The sequence below is a fragment of the Hyaena hyaena genome, unplaced genomic scaffold, assembly GCF_003009895.1.
Source record: "Hyaena hyaena isolate Hyena2069 unplaced genomic scaffold, ASM300989v1 scaffold_96, whole genome shotgun sequence".
NCBI classification, from domain to species: Eukaryota; Metazoa; Chordata; class Mammalia; order Carnivora; family Hyaenidae; genus Hyaena; species Hyaena hyaena.
This window is the reverse complement of record NW_024080729.1, coordinates 3,496,175-3,518,115: the sequence shown is the minus strand read 5'-3', so window position 1 is coordinate 3,518,115 and position 21,941 is coordinate 3,496,175. Positions and strand designations below refer to the sequence as shown.

At 51.6% G+C, this 21,941-nt stretch overlaps 1 protein-coding gene across 2 annotated transcripts; it reads left to right on the top strand.

The window, feature by feature from the left end:
• The first annotated feature begins 6,743 nt into the window (after window positions 1-6,743).
• ARMC12 (armadillo repeat containing 12) lies at window positions 6,744-21,261 on the top strand. 2 transcript variants are annotated; one of them, XM_039235249.1, is made up of 9 exons: window positions 6,744-6,807; window positions 6,916-7,007; window positions 9,739-9,937; window positions 10,398-10,769; window positions 11,378-11,523; window positions 11,720-11,854; window positions 18,416-18,589; window positions 18,736-18,807; window positions 20,618-21,261. In XM_039235249.1, the coding sequence occupies exons 3-9, from the start codon at window positions 9,889-9,891 to the stop codon at window positions 20,948-20,950; spliced, it is 1,281 nt and encodes a 426-aa protein (XP_039091180.1). In that variant the 5' UTR covers window positions 6,744-6,807; window positions 6,916-7,007; window positions 9,739-9,888; the 3' UTR covers window positions 20,951-21,261. The 2 variants fall into 2 exon arrangements, with proteins under 2 accessions (XP_039091180.1, XP_039091181.1); XM_039235250.1 differs by lacking the exons at window positions 6,744-6,807; window positions 6,916-7,007 and having other exon boundaries at window positions 9,746-9,937; window positions 10,398-10,688; window positions 20,618-21,257.
• Window positions 21,262-21,941: the final 680 nt, after the last annotated feature.

Below are 21,941 nucleotides of genomic sequence, written 5' to 3'. Positions count from 1 at the left end.
CTCATTTGTCCAGCTGGGCTTAAGAACATCGCCAAAGCGCTTGGGAAAACAAGCGTGGCAAGGAACGGAGGATCAACCTCAAAGGCCCAGAGAACCTTCAGACCTAAACTGGAGAGTCCATGACCTTGGAGGCTGTCGCAGGGCTGGGTGATGGGAGAGAGAAAGGGGACTGGGGGTTTCACCCTTCAGGAGTCCAACTTCTCTCCTCCAGAGCCCTCTCTGCACCCCACCCCATCCCACCCCACCCCACCCTCCCACAAGAGTTTGGAACCCAAAGACTGACGGATGGCGGGGTCCAGGCCCCAGGTGGGAGGCGGGCAGCTGAGAGCAGGGGTGACTGACTGACAGCAGGATGCCACAGCTGAGGAAGAAAGTATAAATATAAAGCGGCCAGTGTAGGACTGGACAGAGGCCATATGAAACACACGGTACATTCCGGCCCCAGCGTAACAAACTGTACCAGCCTTTTGGAGAGCTGGGAGCAGTGTGGAGGGGAGGGAAGAGAGAGGAGAGGTTCCTTCGAGGTTGGCCCTGCCTCCTCCTCCCCCACTTCTCCCACAGCTCGGGCACCGCAGGGAAAGTCCCGATGTTCCTTTTGCAACCACAGGAAACCTACTATCCCTGCTCACACTCTGTACCCAGTGTTCCTCTCAGCAGCTCCAGACTGGGAGGGAGCAGCGAGTGGGGGAGGGAGAGAGGGCTGGGGGTTGGAGGCGGCCACAGCAGCCCAGATAACGCGAGGGGAGGTGGCAAGCATCTCGGCTGCCAGGACACTAACTCACATGTGAGTCCCAGACCGTAAGCACGGCTGCGGAGGTACAGATGGTGGTGAGGTGTAGGGAAGGAAGTGCCTTGCCCAAGATCACACAGCCAGTTGTTCACCAGGGTGGGACCAGAGTGCATCCAGAGCCGGGCAGTGCTGGGCAGCTCGCTTGGGTGTAGCGGGCAGGCGTGGCAGGCCAGGGAACAGGCAGTGCCCGGGGAACCGAGGGTGGGGAGCCCAGATCCAAGGCTGCCTCTATGCTCCGGTTAGCTCTGGGCAGGTCTGGCTTGAGCACCATCCCCTCCTCCACTCCTTCTAAGCCTCCCCTCCTCCCTCCACCTAAATATTAGAGATAATGCATGTAAAGTGGCTAGCACGGAGGCTGGTTTGTGGTGATGTCAACCAGAATGAGTCACCTCCACGCCTCCTCTCTCCTCCTCCACACACACACACACACACACACACACACACACACAGCTCAAGGCCTAGAACCTCCTGGGATCCTTCTCCCATATCGCCACCTCCTTGCAGAGTCCCTATAGCTCTTAACATTTGGTACTCCCCACCTGCTGGCTTGGGTTATTATTTAACCTCACGAGCTGTGTGTTTGTCTCTTCAACCGGTCTGCAAACTGCCCAAGGGCAGGAAATCATTTCAATACACCCAACAGTTACTGAACATCAACTCCAGTGCCAAACTTGGCCTGTGGGGGATGAGCTCAAGTGATGGTGGGGGGTGCGGAGAGGCCTCAAAGAGGCAGACTTTGTTTCTGCCTCAAGGACTTTTTAATCTGGTTAGAAGAACAGGATTAGTAAACAGATCACTAGAATATGAGACAGGCCACACGCTGTGCCGTGAGAAAGGTACAGACTGAATGTGCTGGGCATTCGGAGGGGAGAGGAATCAGATGCGGCTGGCGCCGTTTCAAGCAGGCTTTCTGAGTTGGAGCCTAAGAGATGGGTAGGCTCGGAGGATGGGCAGCCCTGGCAGCAGAAACGGCCCAGCACGCTGCGGAGGTTGGAAGGTGGGAGACGAAGGGCCTTTAGAATTGGGCCTTCAACTTTCCACCGCCATCCTTAGCGCGACCCAACACAGCCTTCCATATGGTACGCTCAGCATGTCAGTCCTTTGTCCCCTCCTTGGTTTGGAGCCGGTGGAACCTTCAGGAACGGCACTCAATGACGTCTTTCAGTAGATGGATGGGTAAAGAGAAAACGTGGCTCTGAATGAATCCGGGTTTGGGGCTGGAACAAAGGGAGGGGTCACGCTCCAGTTCGGGGTCGTCTTCTCCACCCCGCCGTCCGTTCCCGGGCTCTTCCCACTCCCGGCGTCCTGCCAGGGGTTTCCCAAGCTCTCCCCAAGGGCTGGGCTTGGTTTGCCAGCCCTTGGGAATCCCTGGAGTCTCCAGGCTGGTGCGAAGGGCGGATGGGGAAGGGGGTCCGACGCACGGGGAGGAGGCTCCTCCGGAGGGTGGGGGTGGGGGGGCGATCGCGCGAGTCGGCCCCCCTCCAGCGGGTTTCTGTTGTCACGTGACTGCAGCCCCAGGTCTTCCAAGTGGGGGGCTGGCGCGCTCCCAGCTAGCCTCCTCCGGACCGGACCGAGCGCTAGCGGGGCTTGGGCGGCGGCCTGGGCGGCTCCTTCTCCCTCGAGGAGCTACCAGCACCTGCCCCCCACCCCAAGTGTGCTACTCGGGCCCCACGCGCGCCCGGGCTCGGTGGGGGATGGCGAGGTCTGGGTGCCGCACGTCGGGCCGGCGCCCGGGCTGCGCCGCGGGTCCCCGCCGGCCGGGCGACGCGCCGGGGCCCCACACCAGCCCCCCCGCCGGGGCCCCAGCGCGCACTCGCAGGGCTGCGGCGGCGGGGAGGCTGCGCGCCGAGCGCAAGCCGCGAGCACAAACAGGGCGAGGAGGCTGGTGTGAGCGCCTGGGCCCGGTGCCAGCGCGCCGGGGCTGGAACACAATGTCCCGAGCGGGCGGGCGAGCGGGGAGCGAGAACAGCCTGACTCAGCAGCTGGGTAAGTGGGTGTGCTCGCTCACCAGATCAACCGCTCTTGCAGCCTGCGGTCAGCGACGACCCGACTCTCGGAGGCTCCCTCAAGCCCGGGGGAGGAGCTGGAGAAGGGGGGGCGGGGGGGCGGGCGTACCGCCGGCTCCCGCCCCTGTCTGCCCCTGCCTGCCGCGCGGGCCCTGTACGTGGCCCGCGTGCGCATCCCTCTGCCTTCTCGCCCCTGTGTTCCTGCGTCGATCGGCCCCCAGCCCGAGCCGAGTAGGCTGGGCCCGTCTGGGAGGGGAGCTCTTCTCCCGCCCCTCCCCCCCTCCCCCGCGGCAGGTGTGGCCCGGCCTCCAGCTTCTGCGGACAAGGCCCGTTTCCCCCCAAAGCCCACCGCTCCGGGAGGCCTCTGGAGGTCTTGGTGCGGGGGGTGTAACTCATCGCTGCAGGAGGAGGTAGAAATGTGTTCCGGGGTGGCGGCGAGCACAAGAAGAGGGTGCTGAGAGAAAATGGGATATAGGGCAAGAAGACCTCCCCCACCTCTGTCCTCGGCTGACCCAGAGTTTAGAGTCTCTTCCTGTCCCCTCCCCTCAAAACCACGAGGCCCCTGAAGATTTCCTCAGAGGGAGGGAGAAGCAGGTGGGGAGGTGCTTTGAAGCCTGAGACCCTGCTTTTCTGCCTTACCCACCCTCCCACCCAAAGCCACAACAAAGACGCATGAATCCTGCCACCCGGCCGCAAAGCTTCTCCTTCCTCCTCTGTGCCTGCTGTCCCCTGCGGTCTGGGTGAGGATGACAGCCCAGGGCAGGGAGCTCAGATGGCAGCCCAGAGCAGGACTCTTCCTGGAGGCCGAGACCTGTCCCACACCCCAGCCTCCTGGGGTGTCTGCAAGGTGCCCCCGGGGACACGCTGTGCCTGGAGTGTGCCAGGGCTGGCAGGGAGGGGCTCCGTCCTCTGCTGAGTTCCAGGAAAGGCCCTGGCAGTCAGTACAGGCCTGGGCTCCAGGGCCTCTGAGGGTGGGGCTGGGGGAGGGACCCCAGGCAGCTGAAGGGCCTCACCTGGGCCTCGTGCCCCTGGGCCGTCTGATGGCATCTCTGGCACCCACTGCGGAGATGGATGCCGATGCAGGCCTGGGCCACGGACCCCCTTCCCACCCATAGAGCCATATTTCCCACACGTGTGCTCTCCCAGCCAGCGCTCCCTGAACCTCCCAGCCAGGAGGTACCTCAACTGTTGTCAACTCGAACCTTCCACCTGGTGTGCGGAATCGGTCCATGATATCCCAGGCCAGCGACTGTCCTTTGAAGCTGTTTGCACGCCTGTAGTGACAGGGACACTCTCAAAAGGCAGCCACTGCCCTTCTCCAAGTCCAGTCACCTGCAGGACATCTGCCTTCGCATGGCCTGGAAATGACGGAACTCATCTTCCTGTCCCTCACACCAGCTCTTCCCTGTCGCCCACTGCGGACTCTCCCATCCCCCAAGCTCACCACCAAGGTGGGTTAATTTTTAACTATTTTCTCTCCATCACCAACCTGTATCTGCTCCGCTGCCAAATTCTTCCCTCTGTTGCTTTTAGTACAAGATGTGTTGTTATTTTTCGCATTCACCCCTTCTTCTCTATCCCCATAAAGCCCACCTTTGGCCCAAATTCCCACAACCTCTGCCGTACTGTCCTCTCTGACCTAGGACTTTCCTTTCTCCTGTTGGAATAATCTTTCTCAGACGCTGTTTAATGCGCCTGTGTGCAGCTTCAGACTCCTCAACCGAGCACACTGGGTATACCAGCTGCTAACCTGTATGTTCCATATGAAGGGACCCGGATTCATTCATGGTGGGCCCAGACCACGGAGTGCAGCCCTGGGTCTTACGTAGCAGAAGGGCAGCAGATGTTATTCAAGTGACCTACCCGTTTGGTTGTGCTCACTCGGCCTCCCCATTACCATGGAGCCTGTTGGTTCCTCAGGCCCTTTGGTTTTGAAAAGTCCCTATTGTTTATTTACCAAATCTTCAGAGAGGGGTGGGGAAGGGAGAAGCTGACATCCAAGTTAACATCAGACAGGTTGCTTCAAATGCCAACTGCGGAGACCTGGAGTGCACAGTGGAATGAATGAGTATGGCTGTCTGCTGGAGCCTCTGCTTTCTGTAAGACACAGAAAATCACTGAGGCGGGTGGAAGGCAGAAAGGTGAGTGGGCACAATCAGGGACTTTGAGTAGCTTTTCACCATTAGAGAGTCCAGCCTGCTTAGCTCTGGGTCCCTGGTCTGATGCCCTTAGATTCTCTCTCTTGGCACTGAATCATATACACACACACACACACACACACACACACACACACACAATCTCTATCTCTCCGTCCCTCCCTCCTGGTGATCCTGGCCCCCAGCATTTCAAAAATCTACCTCCTGTAGGAAGACTCTGATACCAATCTCCATCCCATATTGATTAGATTATTGCGTTAACTTCCCTCTGAGCCCTATGAGTTGCCTTCAGTCTCTTCTCTATTTTATCACCTCCTTTGCCTGCAGTATTTTAACCCCATTGATTATAGTTACGTTCGTCGCAGGAGTAGTACCTTTCATTTATTTATTTACTATACTCTATTTATTTTGAGAAGGGAGCATGAGATAGGACACTCTGACTCTGGAGGCCACATAAGCCTGGATCTGGATTCCAACACTTAGCTGTTTGGGCTTGGACAACTCTCTCAACCTCTCTGAACCAGTTTCTCTATCTGTAAAAGTCACTAGTAATACTTACCTTGCAGAATGAGGGGCAAAAATTACAGAGAATACAAAGGGCCAAAAAAAAAAAGTGCCTTTTGCATTGTGATCAGACAATAGTTGGTCTTCATTTCCTACACGATTGGAGCCTTCCCTGAATTGGGGGACAAATTCCTTAACTAGCCCCCCCCCCAATCCTGGGACACTTTTAAGTGTGAAAAAGGACACTATTAATCATTACACTGGTTGCACAGACGTGACCCGGGGCGCAAGGCCATCCTACCCTAACATTGACGGGGGAGGGCAGCGTTCGGACCCCGAGCCACCGTAGCCCAGTGCCTAAGCATGGCGCCCAGCAGAGCTCCAGCTCAATGAACGTTTGCTGAATGAACAGAACCGGTCCTCCCTTCAGTTTCTTGCAGCATCAGCGAGTGAGGAAGCAGATTGAAAAGCCCGCCCCCGCAGACTCCCCACCCCCCTATCCTGGGTCCCAAAGCCTCTGGTAGCCTCCTTTCTCGAAGGTCTCTCCTTCTCCAGCCCGCTTCTCCCGCCCCGGTTGCCTTGGAAACAGTGACGTGTGCAAGCGGGGCGTGACCCCTCTCCATCCTCTCCCGGAGCCCCTGGCCCCGGCCTGCTCAGACCCCGGCAGAGGACGAGATTGGGGCCCTCCACCCGGCCGCCCGCCTCCGGCCCCCGAGCTAACCACGCCCACCTGGCCGCCCCCCGCGGGCGCCGAGCTCGCTGCAGTGCGGGAGCCCCACCCCCCAGCCCACCCGGCGCCGGTGAACTGGCGGGGGTCTGCAGAACGCCGGTTTCATCCCCTGGGAGCCCTTTCCATTCCTCCCCCCGCTGGCGGGCCAATGGATCCCGAGAACGCGGGCCGGCCCGCCCTTTCCCGGGCAGCCGTCGAGCGCGCTCCGCGTCCTGGGGGGTGGGCGGGAAGGGTGGGAGCCCCGGGGGCGCCGGAGCGCCGCGGAGCGCGGGAGAGGAGGGGTTAAACGAGGTGCCGGCGCCGGGCGCGGCGGGAGTGGGGGAAGGGAGCGAAGGGAAAGTGAGAGCGGGGGCGGGGGGGGGGGAGACGGGAGCGAAAGAACATCCTGTGCCCGTCGCCGGATGCGCGCCTGGGGAGGAGGTAGTCCGGGGAGGAGGGGGGGAGAGCTAAGTGGGGAGGCCCGGGGCGGGGAAAGGCTCGGCCTCCGCCCCCCACCCGGCCCTCCTCCTCTGGGGGCGCCGCTCTCCGTGCTCTCGCCGCTTTTCTCCCTGTCCCCACGCTTCCGCTGGAGTAGCAAGCTGCAGGGAGGCCCCCCCCCCCGAATCTGGTTCCTGGGCCAGGGTAAGCGCCAGCCGGGGAGGCGGCGGCCTCGGAAAGTGTGGGGTCCAACGTCAGGGCACGGGCAGCACCCCCTGCCTTTCGCCTCCCCACTTTCCGGCTTTCTGCCAGGAGGAGCTCGCACGTATGGATTGGCCCGTTTACCTACCGTCGCGACATAAATTCCCTCGTTCAGTTCTGACAGCAGCACTTCCTGCTAGTAGGTAGGTGTCAATAAACCCATATTCCGGAGGAGGAAACACGGGCTCAGCTTATGGAATTTGCCCCAAGTCCGAGCCCATCGGACCCCGGGGAGCGGTCCAGTATACAGCAGGCTAATTTCACCTTCGTTTCTCCTGTGCCTACGAGCGCTGGTCCCCGCCAGGGTCACACACCATAAAGGCCTAGTACTGTGCGTTGCACACCCAGTAGGTCCCCAAGAGCATATTAGGCTTTTTAAGTTAACTGGGCCGAAACACTCATTACCAGAGCTGGCTAGTTTGGGGTTTCATAGGTGGGAAATGGCCCTCCTGGTGTAAGTATTTTGGGGAGCTTCAGAGAGGGTCCAGAGTTGTTCAAGGCAGTTAAGTGGGTTAGGGGAGTGGAGATGGATTAGCCTGAAGAAGGTGGGGGTGGGGTGGGTAAAGCAGATGAATAATGTCTCTTTCAGGTGTCACTGAGACCGCCTTCTGTGTGCTCACTGCCTTTCTACTCCCAACGTTTTTGTCTAGGTGAAACCTGCTTATAATAGTAATTATAGTTGACATTTGATGGACCCTGTGTACTGGGCACCGTTTCAAGGACTTAATCCTTGCAAACAGTCCCAAGAGGCAGACATTATTATTCCCATTTTCCAGGCAGGGAGAGTGGGGGTACAAAGAGAATACAAAGCTAAGTCACTGGCCGAACTGGTTTTGAATCCTGGTAATCTGATTCTAGCCCACCCTCTCTCCTTCACTAAACTAAATTGCACCTACCATGAGGGGAACATCAGCTTTGAGAGTAGGAAGCCAGTGCAGATGACAGAGAGGTGCGTGCTAGATCAGTCCTCATGTTCTTGCCTCAGTAAGAATAGGAAAGAGGGGCGCCTGGGTGGCTCAGTCGGTTAAGTGTCTGACTTCGGCTCAGGTCATGATCTCACAGTTCGTGGGTTGGAGCCCCGCGTCGGGCTCTGTGCTGACTGCTTGCTTGGAGCCCAGAGCCTGCTTCCAATTCTGTCTCCTCTCTCTGCCCTTCCCCACTCACGCTCTGTCTTGTTCTGTCTCTCAAAGATAAATAAATGTTAAAAAAAAAAAAAAAGGCATTAAAAAAAAGAATAGGAAAGAAACTTGGGGCTGGTTGTGGTATATGGAATCCCAGACTTCTCTGTCTGGGTTTGACAAAAAGCAAAATGAGGTAACAAAAGCCAACTTCCTACAGAGTTGCAGCTTGAAGCTATGTACCCTAAGAACGTCCAAAGCACAACCCCATCTGTTATCACTATCATTTCATGAAAGCAAGCGCATTTTCATTCTCAAACTAACAAAGACCTCATCTGAATCAAAAGCAGCCATTGCCAAGAAAGGACAGTCATTGACTTTCCAACAACAAATGAACATTCCTCTGTAAGCTTTTTTCACTCTGCTGTGGACTAGTGAAAATGTCACTCTGGAAATGGCCTCTGCCTCTTAGTCCCTCTGTATCATTTGAGAGCAAAACCAAAAGAAATGGGCTTTAGGCGTAGCAGGAAGGAGTTGGGTGAAAGCCAAAAAAGAACGCTTTTTTTTTTTTTTCTTTTAATTTAAAGAACAGGTAAGCACTGCAGTTGCATAGGAAGTAAGGGTTGCAAAGTCAAGCCTGTGGACTAGAGAGGCCAGTAGCTCTGGGTTCTACCCCAGGGAAGGGCAGCAACCTTTGTTCTGAAGGATCTACCCTCAGGTCCACCAGGGTAGCTTTAGAACCTGAAGCAGTCCCATCAGGCAGCCATGTCTTGCCTGGAGTTCATGGGCCATGGAAGGCTGTTCCACAGCAGCAGGGAGGCCTCAGGGGCCTCTGTCACCCCTTGTCACAGAGTCCACGTAGTCTCCCACCTTGGGGCTGGGTAGAGTGTTAGGCATGACCCTTGAGGAGAGCCGAGGCCAGAAGAGAGGAAAGGAAGAGAAGGGTAGGAGGGTTACCTGCGGCCCGGGGTGTGCTATGCGAAGGCTCTGAGTCGACGGGCCTGGCTGGCTGCAGCATCCTCGGGGATGCTATTTCCCTACTTCCTCACCTCCATCAAGGCCAGGTGTAGCCCAGGACCTAGAACCTTCCAACAGTAGCTTAAACCCAGGTGGGAGAAGCCCTGTCTGGTACAACCATGCCCAGTGCTGGCTTGGGGCTTGTCACTTCCCTGTTTGGTACTAGGAGGCAAGGCCAGAGGATATGGGGAACAGCAGGGAAGGGGGAGAAAGGGAAGGATCTGGTCTCAGCTGTCCTAAGCTATTGGTAGAGGCCAAGTCCTCTCCTAAGTCAGACTCTTATTTTCTGGTGTTTTCTGACTCCACAGGAGGCCTCACGCCTCATCTCACCGTGTAGGGGTGGGGCAGGGTGTGGGGCACTGGGGTGTGGTTTTTCCAGATTTAGGGCCCCATCGTTTATTTTTAAGTTTATTTGAGAGACTGTGCGCGAATGAGCATGGGAGGGGCAGGGAGAGAGAGAGAAAGAGAGAGAGAGAATCCCAAGCAGGCTCCACACTGTCAGCGCAGAGCCTGGTGCAGGGCTTGAACCCATAGACTGCAAGATCATGACTTGAGCTGAAATCAAGAGTCAGATGCCCAACCGACTAAGCCACCCAGGTGCCCCTTCGACCCCCATCGTTTAAAGGTACACGCCTACCAAAATATTGATCCTGGAGTTATAGAATGGTAAATCTGGATCCTCTCAGGTTGCGAATATACAAACTGAGACCCAGACAAGGGCTATCCCTTTCTCCTCCAGGGTCACGCTGGTTAAATGGGCCTGGAGCACTCGTACCAGATTCTCGCTCACTCTGGGTTGGATTTTGACACTGTTGACAAGAGTCATGATTTTGACACTGTTTGGCAGAAGTCATGATTTGAACACCTACTAAGTACAGGACTCTGCCAGATGTTGGAGATGCAGGGAGAGCTGCTCTCAAAAGCTTTCGGCCAGACAGGTAAACACTAGCCACTACAGGGGAACTACAGTTGCTAGATGAGTTTGCCTAAAGTGCTCCCCTTGATGGAAGGGGGCCCTGCCTGCAGAAACACCCAGAGAGGCCCAGCAGCCAATCCATGGTGAAGAAATCATAGAGGCCAGGGAACAAGCGAACGGAGTTGCCAATTGGGCCCACCCCAGACACCCCTCCCAGAAACTTCCCAAGGAACCAGCCCAGAAATTGGGCCTCTGCTGCCCTCTAATGGAGGAAAGCAAGCCTCTAGAGCTGCATACCGGCGCCCAGCCATCCTGGCTCTCCTAAAGACTCGGGAAGTGAAGGACCTTCTTGCCCTCAGAATTCTTTTCCCCTAGAGTCTCGAACTTCATTTCCTACAACCTCAGAAGCTGAGCCTTCTCTCTTTCCAGGCACTCCTGACTGTCGCATTTCCTGATCACCACCCTCCATCCTGTTTCCCCAGTTTCCTTTGTTGCCCAGGTTCTGATTCTGGTACCCTGGTCCCGGCCCTGCCAGAGTTCTGGTTCCAGAAGGCCCTTGCCGGGTGCCTTGGGCCTAGCCCCCACCTGGGCGCAAGGCCACGCCAAAGACATGGGCATGAGCATCCCCCACTGCCTGGGGCAACTGGACATCCGCAAAGGGATAGTGGGCTTGGCCACAGGGGCCGGGTTCATCTACCTGCTCTACAAGGCCATCAAGGCTGGCATAAAATGCCAACCTCCACTCTGCACCACCTCACCCATCTGCATCGCCCGTGAGTGTACGGGCCCTGGGGAGAGGGCTCGGCCCCAGGAGGCACCTGCTCCAGAGGTCTCCAGTGTGGGAGGGCCCAAAGGTGACTCCTCCCAGTTCCTCTCTCCCTCTTTCTCTCTTCCATCTTCCCAAACCCGCCCTCGAGATGCTAGCTCAGAGTCCCCAGGAAGTAGATGGCAGTCAAGTGGATTTCAGGACACTCATCTGGCAGGTCTCCAAATTTGACACGCCCTAGCTCCCAGGATGCCACTGCTTGGAAACTTGGCATCAGCAGCTCTTCCTAAGGGAGGATTGGGGCACCTACATCCCCAGAACGTCCACTAGCCCATAGGACAACTTCGCGTCCAGTAGAGAAAGGCGCCCTTCTGCCAGACTTTTTTTATTGCCATCTGTTGGAATACCTCTGCCACATACTGGTTATGATGAGATACCACATACGACTGCCATATGCCAGGAAATCGTTATAGTAAACACAAAACCATGACATTTAGGATACGAACGGTACATCAGTAGATGTAGCGCCCTGGCGCACGGCTCGGCTCTCTATGGGGGTCCTGCATAGAGCAAGAAGGCCTCTCTTCAGAAGAGGCAAGGCAGCCTTGTCCCCAGGTCCCTCTCCCCCGCTCCCCAGCCCCATTCTCTGACTACTTCTGAGTCCCCAGCCTGAACCTGGCTGGGGTGGCTGTCTAGGCCTGGCAATCGAGCGAGAGCGGCACGGGCGGGACTCAGGTGAGCTCCGGAGGCTCCTCAACTCCCTGGAGTGCAAACAGGATGAATACGCCAGGAGCATGATCCTGCACAGTATCACGCGCTGTGTGTACCTGCTGGAGGCCGAGGTGAGGGGAAGGAAGCACGCGGTCCCTCCCAGCCAGCCCGGCCCCTGGGGACTGCAGCCCATCCCCGCCCCCTGGGCTGGCCAGACTGTGTCCCGGGACCTGTCTCTGGCTGACGGCGGGAGGGGTCGTGCTGAGGGGTCTTGGTGACATGGGGCACTGTGGGCCCAGGACACCCGCTTCTCCTGGCACACTCTAGGCCTCTGCTTGTACAACTGATGACATCCACTTGGTGGGCTCCATGCTGGATGACAAGGACAACAGTGTCAAAATCCAAGCTTTGAACACACTTAAAGCTTTCTCCGGCATCAGAAAATTCAGGCTTAAAGTCCAGGTGAGCCCAAAGGCAAGTGGGGTGGAGCACATAGGATGTCCACAGCCCGTGGCTTCTTTAGTAGGCATGGGGAAGATGGTCATGCTCCGGGAGCTTTGGGTCTGATTTTCTTTGTAATTAGTGAGAAAATGGTGGTCAGATCCCAGCGGGATCATAAAAGCCTTTGAATATCAGGCTGAAACTGAACTGGGATGCTAGGAGTGTCTCTGAGCCCCACGTAGCAGGAAGCCCCAAGGTTCTTTCTGATAACCGACCAATTCTATATCATCAATGGGGCGTCCTATAATTCAACTCCATTCTACACTGTCTACCTGGAGTTAGTACAGATCCCACAGACAAAGGATTCAGTCCCACGAGACTGCCCCCCACGTCCCGTGCCAGTACACTTAACTATAAATTTGGACTTCCTCCTCTGGTTTGAGAATTCACTAGAACTACTCACAGAATTCAGGAAAACACTTTACTTACATGTACCAGTTAATTATAAAGGATAAACTGAGGAGTAGCCAGATGGAAGGGATGCATAGGGCAAAGTATTAGTGGGGAGGCAGGGTGCAGCACTTCCGAGCCTTCTCTAGGTGAGCCACCCTCCCGGCACCTTGATGTGTTCACCAGCCGGAAAGTTCTCCGAGCCCTGTTGTTTAGGGATATGTATGGAGGTTTCATTATGTAGGTGTGATTGATTAATCATTGGCCATTGGCGATTGAACCCAATCTCTGACCCTTCCCTTCAGTCCCCTTCATCATGGCTTGGCCTTTCTGGCCACCAGCATCCCCATCTGGAACCTGTTCGCTATCCGTGAGAATCACCTACTTGACATAAACTCTGGGATAATGCAGAGGAACTGGTTATGAAAAGCAAAACACTATTGTATCAGTCAAGTGCAAGGATTTTAGGAGCTCTGTGCCTAGAACCAGGGACAAAGGCCGGATCTATTATACTGCCCGCCCTCTGCTGTGTTGGTCTGTTGCTGGTGGCTGGGCCACTGATGCCTTCACCACTACCATGTAGAGAAAATACAAGCCAACAAATGTCCCCAGGCTTATCTGTTTCCACACCCATCCTTTCCTGCTTTCCTGCTGATGCCATGAGAAAATGGCCTTCTTCCTGTCTATGGTCAACATTAGTTTCCGGCCTGGATCCCATCCCCTTCTTTGAGGACCTCTTTCCTTAATTAGTCTCTTTGTCTTATATGGCCCCCAACTCCTTCCCATTAATATTCGACATGCTCTAATCCTTCCAATCTTAACTCCCCCACGCGAAAAAGAACCTTCTTCCTTGACCTCCAAATTCCTCTCTAGCAAATGGTCTCTCCTGAATTAAAAATAAATATTGAAAACTTACAAACATTTTATGTGTACAGTAGAAAGAACTATAAACAAAACACATATAACTGAAACCCAGGCTAAGAAATCTAACCAACAGGTTGGATGCTCCAGATGCTCCCCTCCCCCACAATCCCACCCAGAGGCAATTATTTCCTCCATTTTATGCATCAGTCCCTTTCCTTATAGTTTTACCATATATTCACGTATCATTTTGGCAAAGCAAGGTAGATAATAGTAGGCAAAATGTAAGAAAAAAATTGTAGGCAAAATGTAGTTTGGGATGTTTTTACGGTTCACGCATCTGGAAGTGTGCATTTTGTATTCTGTGGTTTGCCTTTCTCCCCAACACTGAAAGATTCATCTGTATTGCCGGGTGCAGCTTTGTTTCCTTGTTTTCTATTGCTGTATAGTATTCTAGTTCATGAGCGTCCTGCAATTTTATTTATCCATTTGCCCATGGGTAGGCACTTAAATTGTTTCTATATTGTGTCATGAGCATTCTTGTACACACCTCCCTTGAGGATATAGGAGACTTTCTCTAGCATCTGTATGTCTGCAGGAGTGGGATGGCTGGATGAAGGGTATGCCCAACTTGTCAAGAAGGGTTGTGTTAATTTACACCCTGTACTGGCTCTGCGTGAATATTCCATTTACTTCCCAAACGTTGGTACTTTCGCGTTTGAAGTTTTTTGGCATCAAACTTTTTTGGGGAGGGGCACTTGGCTGGCTCAGTCAGTAGACCATGCTTGATCTTGAGGTCATGAGTTCAAGCCCCATGTTGAGGATGGAGCCTACTTAAAAATAAAAAGAAAGGAAGGACGAAAAACTTTTTTTGGGTGGAAAAAAAGGCCTCTATGTCTCTGCTTGCTGGCTGCCTCTATTTTAGCCCTCAGCCCTCTCAGTTTCCCTACCTTTTGTAATTCTCAAGCATATCAATTGCCTGCAGAGTTGTTTAAAATGGAAGATTTCTGGGCCCCACACCTAGAGAGTCTAGTTGAGCTCAGGAGCTATGTTTTTCACACCCCCCCCAGGAGCTTCTGATGCAGTTGGTCTGGGCAACACTTTCCCCATCGTATCCTCAGGACCTGAGCCCTTTCCTCTGAGTAACAGCAGCCAATCTCTGGTTTCAGTTTTCATCTAGATGCACTTTCCTGCATCTCTGTCCATAGCCTAGGGACCCCCTGACCTCCAGACCCATGGCCAGCTGCTCCACTTAGACATCCTAGTGGCCCTCTAATCCAGCATGTCCAAAATGGAACTTACCCCCGCTCCCTAAGTCAGACCACCCTTTCCAGAGGGATCTGATCCCATCAACCCCCTGCTTGGTCTCCCTTAAGGGTCTCAACCATAAAGAGCACAGCCCTCCACCTCCTTGCCCCAGCCCCAGCCATTCACATTGTATGTTTCATGCTGTCCTACTTCCTGGCCCTTGCACCTGCTCTTGCCTGAAACACCGCTCCAGACGTCCTCTTTATCTGTCCTTCAGATCTTAGTGGACAACAAGGGGTTGGGGCAGGGAGAGGCTGGTACTAATGGGAATGCTGTGATCCTTACTCCAGGATCCTTGCCGCCTTCTTACATGGCTCACAAAAGTACAGCTTGTGGGGTTCTCAGTCCTTGGTAATATCTCTCAGTCCGAGCATCTTACATCTCAGAAGTCAAAGATCCCTTTATTCACTCAACAAGTGTATATTGAGTACTTTCTGTTTAGGCACTGGAGATACAACAGTGAGCAGAACAGGAAAGATCTTGGTCCCAGTGGAAGCTGATATTCTAGCAGGGCAAGGCAGGCAATACACAAGTCAGTGGAATATGTAGTTGTTTCCTGTAACATGTGTTATGGGGGAAAATAAAGAAGGATGGTAAGAAAGCTGGTATAGGAGCTTCCCATACAGTTTCAAAGGAGAAAATCCTTTGGGATTTAGAGCTTGATGAGGAGTTCATAGAAATAGAAATAACACCAAAAGCATGATCCATAAGAGAAAAAAATCAATACATTGGACTTCATCAAAACTAAAAACATTTGGTTTGTGAAGGACCCTGTTAAGGGGATGAAAAGACAAGCTGCAGGCAGGGGGAAATATTTGCAAAGCTGACATAGTTGACACATAGATGACAAAGGACTCCATCCAGATCATAGAACAAGCTCTCAAAACTCACTGTTTAAAAAAAAAACCAATTAGAAAATGGGCAGAAAACATGGAGACATTACACTGAAGAAGATCTACGAATTGCAGATAAGCACATGAAAAGATGTTTAGGGGTGCCTGGGTGGCTCAGTCAGTTAAGTGTCCGACTTTGGCTCAGGTCATGATCTCACGGTTCGTGGGTTTGAGCCCCGCATTGGGTTCTGTGCTGGCAGCTCAGAGCCTGGAGCCTGTTTCAGATCCCGTGTCTCCTTCTCTCTCTGCCCCTCCCCCACTCATGCTCTGTCTCTCTCTGTCTCAAAAATAAATAAAAACTATATAAAAAAAAAAAAAGAAAGAGGGGTGCCTGGGTGGCTCAGTCGGTTAAGCGTCCAACTTCGGGTCAGGTCATGATCTTACGGTTCGTGGGTTCGAGCCCCGCGTTGGGCTCTGTGCTGACTGCCAGCTCAGAGCCTGGATCCTGTTTCAGATTCTGTGACTCCCTCTCTCTCTGACCCTCCCCTGCTCACGCCGTCTCTATCTCTCTCTCAAAAATAAACATTAAAGAAAGAGAAAGAAAAAATGTTTAAAATCAGTAGGCATTAGGGAAATGTAAATTAATACCCAGCAAACTATTACTGTGTACCTATTAAGTGTTTGGTTTTTTTTTTAATGTTTATTTAGTTTTGAAGGAGAGAGAGACAGAGCATGAGCAGGGGAGGGGTAGAAAGAGAGGGAGACACAGAATCTGAAGCAGGCTCCAGGCTCTGATGCGGGGCTCGAACTCACAAGCTATGAGACCATGACCTGAGCTGAAGTCGGACGCTTAACCAACTGAGCCACCCATGTGCCCCAAGTATTCTAAACTCAAAATTTGTGACAGTACCCAATGCTGGTGAGGGCGAAGAAAAACGGGATCTCTCTCTTATAGCTGGTGGGAATATGGAATTGTACAGCAGCCATCCTGGAAAATAGGTTGGGAGGGTTTTTTTTGGAAAAAAATAATTATACATTTACCATACAACCCAGCAGTTGCACTCCTAGGCATTTATCCTAGAGAAATGAAAACCTCTATCTGCACAAAAACCTGTACACGATTATTCATCACCACTTCACCTGTAATAGTCAAAAGCCGGAAACAACCAAACTGTCTCTCAATGGATATATGGTTAGACAAACTGGTAATCCATGCCACGGCACACTACTCGGAAATATGAGGGAATGAACTCTTGACACACATCACAACTTAGATATCAAGGGCATCACACTGGATGAGAAACCAATCTCAGAAGGTCACAAAGTATGAATCAATTTATGTAACATTTTCAAAGTGACAAAATTGCAGAGATGGAAAACAGATCAGTGGCCAGGACTGGTTTTGGTGGGGAGGGGCAAATGGGACTGTAACGGAGTCCCTAATCTATTGATAGCAGTAGTGGTTACATGAATCTACACGTGTGATAAAATGACACAGCATTATACAACACACCTTGTGCCGATACTGGTTTCCTAGTTTTGATGTTGTATATACTTATGTGAGGTGTGACCATTGAGGGAAACGGGTGACAAGCACGCAGGACCTCTCTGGGCTCTTTTTGCAACTTCTTGAGAACTTATGATTATTTGAAAGTTAAAAGTTTAAAAATAAGAAGTGTGTTGCATGTGACAGTGCTGTGGAGAATGTAATAAAGATGGAGGGTAAGGAAGACTGGGCTGGGAGTGGTTGCAGTCTTGAAGAAGGGGGTGGTCACGGAGGACCTCACTGAGAAGGCGACATTAAAGCAAAATCTTCAGGGAGGTAAAAGAATGATCTATGACTCTCTGGAGGGAGAGCATTCTAAGTGGAGGAAACAGCCTGTGCAAAAAGAAGAGAAGTGTGTATCTGGCATGCTCAAGGAATGACTACGAGACTGTTGTGATGGCAACCGGGGGAGCAAAGGAGAATAGGAGATGAGGTCAAAGCAATAGCAGGGGAAAGGGGCAGAGCATATTGGACCTTATAAGCCACTATAAGGACTTCAGCTCTTACCCTGAATGAACTAGGACTTGAGCCCAAGAGTGACGTGTCTAACATGTCTGCTGTTCTGAAAATAGAGGCAGGGGGGCGAGTAGGAGACAGGAGGCTATTGCGGAAATCTAAGTGAGAAATGATGGCGGCTTGGAACAGGGTAGTAGAGAGGAGACGGTGAGAGGCAGCTTAACTGTTGATAGATTTTGAAGATAGAGCCAACAGGATTTTCTGAAGGATTGGAAAAGTGGTGTTGAAGAGAAACAAAGTACCGTAGTTAAAGAGGACTACAGATTTTTGACCCGAGTAACCGGAAGAGGGATGTAACCAACAGCAGAGACAGGGAAGATGGTGGAAGAAACAGGTTTGGGGACTGCATACATGTTAACTCTGGAAGGTCTGGTAAGCATTCTGGCAAGCGACGCCTGGCTGGCTCAGTTGGTGGAGCATGTGACTCTTGATCTCGGCATTGTGAGTTCGCACCGCATTTTGGTGTAGAGATCACTTAAAAATAAAATCTTTAAAAAGCCACCAGTGTGCCTGGGGGGTAAGTCGATTAAGTATCTAACTTTTGATTTTGGCTCAGGTCGTGATCCCAGGGTTGAGATTTTCTCTCCCCCCACCCCATCCTTCTCCCCTGCTTATGCTCTTTCTCTCTAAAAAATAATAAAATAAAATAAGTTTTTGAAAAGCATTCTGGAATGAGATGGAATTGGCACCTGAATATATGAATCGGGAGTTAAGGGAGAGGTCTGGGTTGAAGACAGAAACTTGAAAGGCATCAGCATCAATAGTGTTTAACACTACTGGGTGAGTAGTGAGTCTGGGTGAACTCCCTAAGGGAGAGATGAAGACGGAGAGGAAGAGGTTAGGCAGAAGAACCAGGAAAGAATTCTGTGGATGAGAAGCCAAGGGAAGAAAGGAGGTAGGAGTGGCCAACTAGGCCAAATAATGGGAGTATAAGTTAGAGAGAAGTGTCTACTGGGTTTGGCTCAGGCCTCATGGGTGGGGGCAGGGAAGAGGGAAGGCAGAGGCTGGGATAGTATTGGGGATCACCACGTAAAAGCAGATCCTTCTCCCTCCACCCCCACCCCCCAGGAACACTCCTTCAAGGTTCTGGAACTGATTTCCACCATCTGGGATTCGGAGCTACACATTGCAGGCCTCAGACTCCTCAACAACCTCCCACTGCCCGACTATGTGCATCCACAGCTGAGACGGGTGATGCCTGCCCTGATGGAGATCCTACAGTCAGACTATATCCTGGCACAGGTGCCTGAGGACCATGGCCCAGGCCCTGCCCCTCCTGACCAGCTCTGGCACAGCACGTAGAGGGAGGAACAGATATTTGTGCCTTCCCTGCTCAAGCCCAGAGTAATCTGCTTTATCATTTTTTTTTCACTCTTTCTTTTATTCAGGTGCAAGCCATAAGATTGCTGAGCTACCTGGCACAGAAAAATGACCTTCTCTATGATATTCTCAACTGCCAGGTGAGAAAAGAACTGAAAAAGGGTTGATGGATACCAACTCAGATATTGGGTATGGAACAATCGTGGATTCCCCAGGCAGACTTAGCCCTAATAAGATCGTCTTGTTTCTCTTCATGCCTTTGCACTAGATATGTTGAAAAATATTCCCTCTTCCATTCTTCCAATAGAATGAGAATTCATTTTGTTAGGAGGAAGATTCTCCTTTAAAGGGCTCTCTGAACTCTGAGAGCCAGGAATCCAGGCGACAAAACAAAAGTCAATGTAGGTATTTTCATATTAGAGAAAAAAAGCTTATAACAAAAACCATTATTAGGAATAGACAGGGTCAGTACATAATAATGGTTCAGAAGGATAAAGTAACTCCTAACTTATACGAACCTAATAACACAGCCTCAAAATTTATATGGCAAAACTTGATAGAATTACAAGGAAAACATTTTGTTTTCTCTTTCTTCAGTTTTACGGACAATGAACAGATAAAATTGTAAGACATTTAAAATGTACATAGTGGTGATTTGATATAGATAATATATTGTGAAAGGATTCTCACCATCTGATTGATTAACATATCCATCTCTTCATATATTTATCTTTTGTGTGTGTGAGCACATTTAAATTCTACTCTCTTAGCAAATTTTGATTATATAATACAGCGTTATTAACTATAATCACCATGTTTCACATTAGATCCTCAGACCTTATTTATGTTATAGCTGAAAGTTTGTACCCTATACCAGTGTCCCCTGTTTCTTCTATACTGCCAGCCCCTGGCAACCATTTTTATACTCTGTGTTTCTGAGTGTGACTTTTTTTTTTTTAAGATTCCATCAATAAGTGATACCATTCAGTATCTGTCTTTGTCTGGCTTATATTACTTAGCATCATGTCCTCAAAGTTCATCCATGTTGTCACAAATGTAGGATTTCCTTCTTTCTCACAGCTGAATCATTATAAGGAAGAAATTGACACATCTACCACCACAGTGGAAGATTGGGGAGATTTTAATTATTTTTTCAGCAATTAATAGCTAAAAACCTAAAACTAGTAAGAATGTATCTGCTGTGAATTACTTAAACAAGATTGAGCCACTAGACACACCTACAGTTGTAAAGAACACTTCACAATTAGTAAATGTACATTCATCTCAAACACACAGCATATTTACAAAAACTGGGGCATCTGGGTGACTCATTTGGTTAGGTGTCCAACTCTTGATTTTGGCTCAGGTTGTGATCCCAGGGTGATGGGATTGAGCCCCATGTTAGGCTCAGCGCTGGGCATGGAGCCTGTTTCTCTCCTTCTCCCTCTCCCCAGTGCTCCCTTCAAAATAAAATAAATAAAATTTAAAAAATACTTATTTTTCAAAATTGTGAGACAGAGAGAACATGAGCAGGAGAGGGGGAGAGAGGGAGGTAGAACCTGAAGCAGGCTCCAGGCTCCGAGCTGTCAGCACAGAGCCTGGCGCATGGTTCAGACTCAAAAGCAGTGAGATCACGACCTGAGCCAAAGTTGGTCAGTCCACCAACTGAGCCACCGAGGCACCCCCAAATAAAAAGACTTCTAAAAATTAACCACACTATAAGCTTTAATGTTTGACTCAACAGATTTCCCAGAATTAATGTTATGATCCTGTCTCTCATGTTTTATGACCAGAGTGCAATTGTGTTAGAGAATGGTAATGAAAACTAAAGAATTCCTATACAGTTGAATCTGAAACTTAGGTACTGGGGAGTTGAGGCAATAGGAAGGTGGAAGAACTTTAGAACTTTTCTTGGAGTTCTTTGCCATTATATCTCCATTCCCATCACAGGTGCATGCCAACTTCCTGAGCCTGTTTCAGTCCACACAGCCAGGGAGTCTGCTCTTTGAGGTACTGGTATTTGCCGAGCGACTTAGTGAGGGCCGGAATTCACCCCACTACCGCGCTGTGAAGTGGCATTACAATGAACAGTCTCTGCATGAAGCTCTTTTTGGAGATGAGTCACGACTGGCAGACCGGCTGCTCGCCCTGGTCATCCACCCCGAGGAGGAGGTTCAGATCCAGGCCTGCAAGGTCATAGTCAGCCTGCAGTGCTCCCAGGATGTGGGAGTCCGGCCCTCTGCCTGCCAGCCCAGTCATTCCTACTTTAATAGCGGGGAATAAAATTAAGGAGAGCCAATAAATGACTATGGGAGAAAAGCTTGAGGAGCAGTTTCTGTACAGGGTCTTCCAGGGGCTGGGCATAGATTTCAGCTGGCAGGACCCCCACACAGAGTGTGGCAAAGCATGGGTGCGTCTCCCAGAATGCATCCCCGTGTCCCTGTTTAGGGGATTCTCTTCTTCCTCTGCTGCTTTTAAAATTTGAATGTGGAGCCAATGCTTTAAGGGAGTTTTAGGGAGAAGGCACATTTCAAGACTGAGGCCAAAGATAATCAGCAGGAGACCATGTTGCGTTGGATTACTCAGGGTGGGCCAGGCTGGGCCTCAGTAACAAACAGCCTCCACATTTTAGTTGCTTAAAAATGACTAGGTTCGTTCGTTCGTTCTTTCTTTCTTTCTTTCTTTCTTTCTTTCTTTCTTTCTTTCTTTCTTTCTTTCTTTTCTTAGCTTATTTATATATTTTGAGAGAGAGGGAGTAGGAGAGGGGCAGAAAGAGAGGGAGAAACAATCCCAAGCAGGCTCCCCACTGGCAGTACAGAGCCTGGCGTGGGGCTTGAACTCCTAAATCGTGAGATCATTACCTGACCCGCAATTAAGAGTTGGACAGTTAACTGGCTGAGCCACCCAGGTGCCCCAACAAGGTAATTTCCTATTCATGCTACATGCCTACAGCTGGGGGGGAGGGGAAGGAGGGACAGGTGTCTATTCCAAATCATCTTCTCTGTGACCAAGGCTGAGGGTGGATCTTCACTGTGTACCTACAACTCCTAGGGAAGGAAAAGGAAGGTGGCAGTGATCCCTGGGTCTTAAAAGTTACACCAGAGAGGTGGCTCAGTCGGTTAAGCAACCGATTCCAGTTCAGGTCATGATCTCCCGGCTGGTGAGTTTAAGCCTTGCATCGGGTTCTATGCTGACAGCTCAGAGCCTGGAGCCTGCTTCATATTCTGTGTCTCCCTCTCTTTCTGCCCCTCCCATGCTCACAGTCTGTCTCTCT

Coding starts and splice junctions, on each gene's coding strand:
- ARMC12 (XM_039235249.1), top strand. CDS start 9,889: ATGTTGGAGATGCAGGGAGAGCTGCTCTCAAAAGCTTTCGGCCAGACA. Junction 9,938..10,397: donor AAAAGCTTTCGGCCAGACAG/GTAAACACTAGC, acceptor CTGTTTCCCCAG/TTTCCTTTGTTGCCCAGGTT. Junction 18,590..18,735: donor CAGACTATATCCTGGCACAG/GTGCCTGAGGAC, acceptor TCTTTTATTCAG/GTGCAAGCCATAAGATTGCT.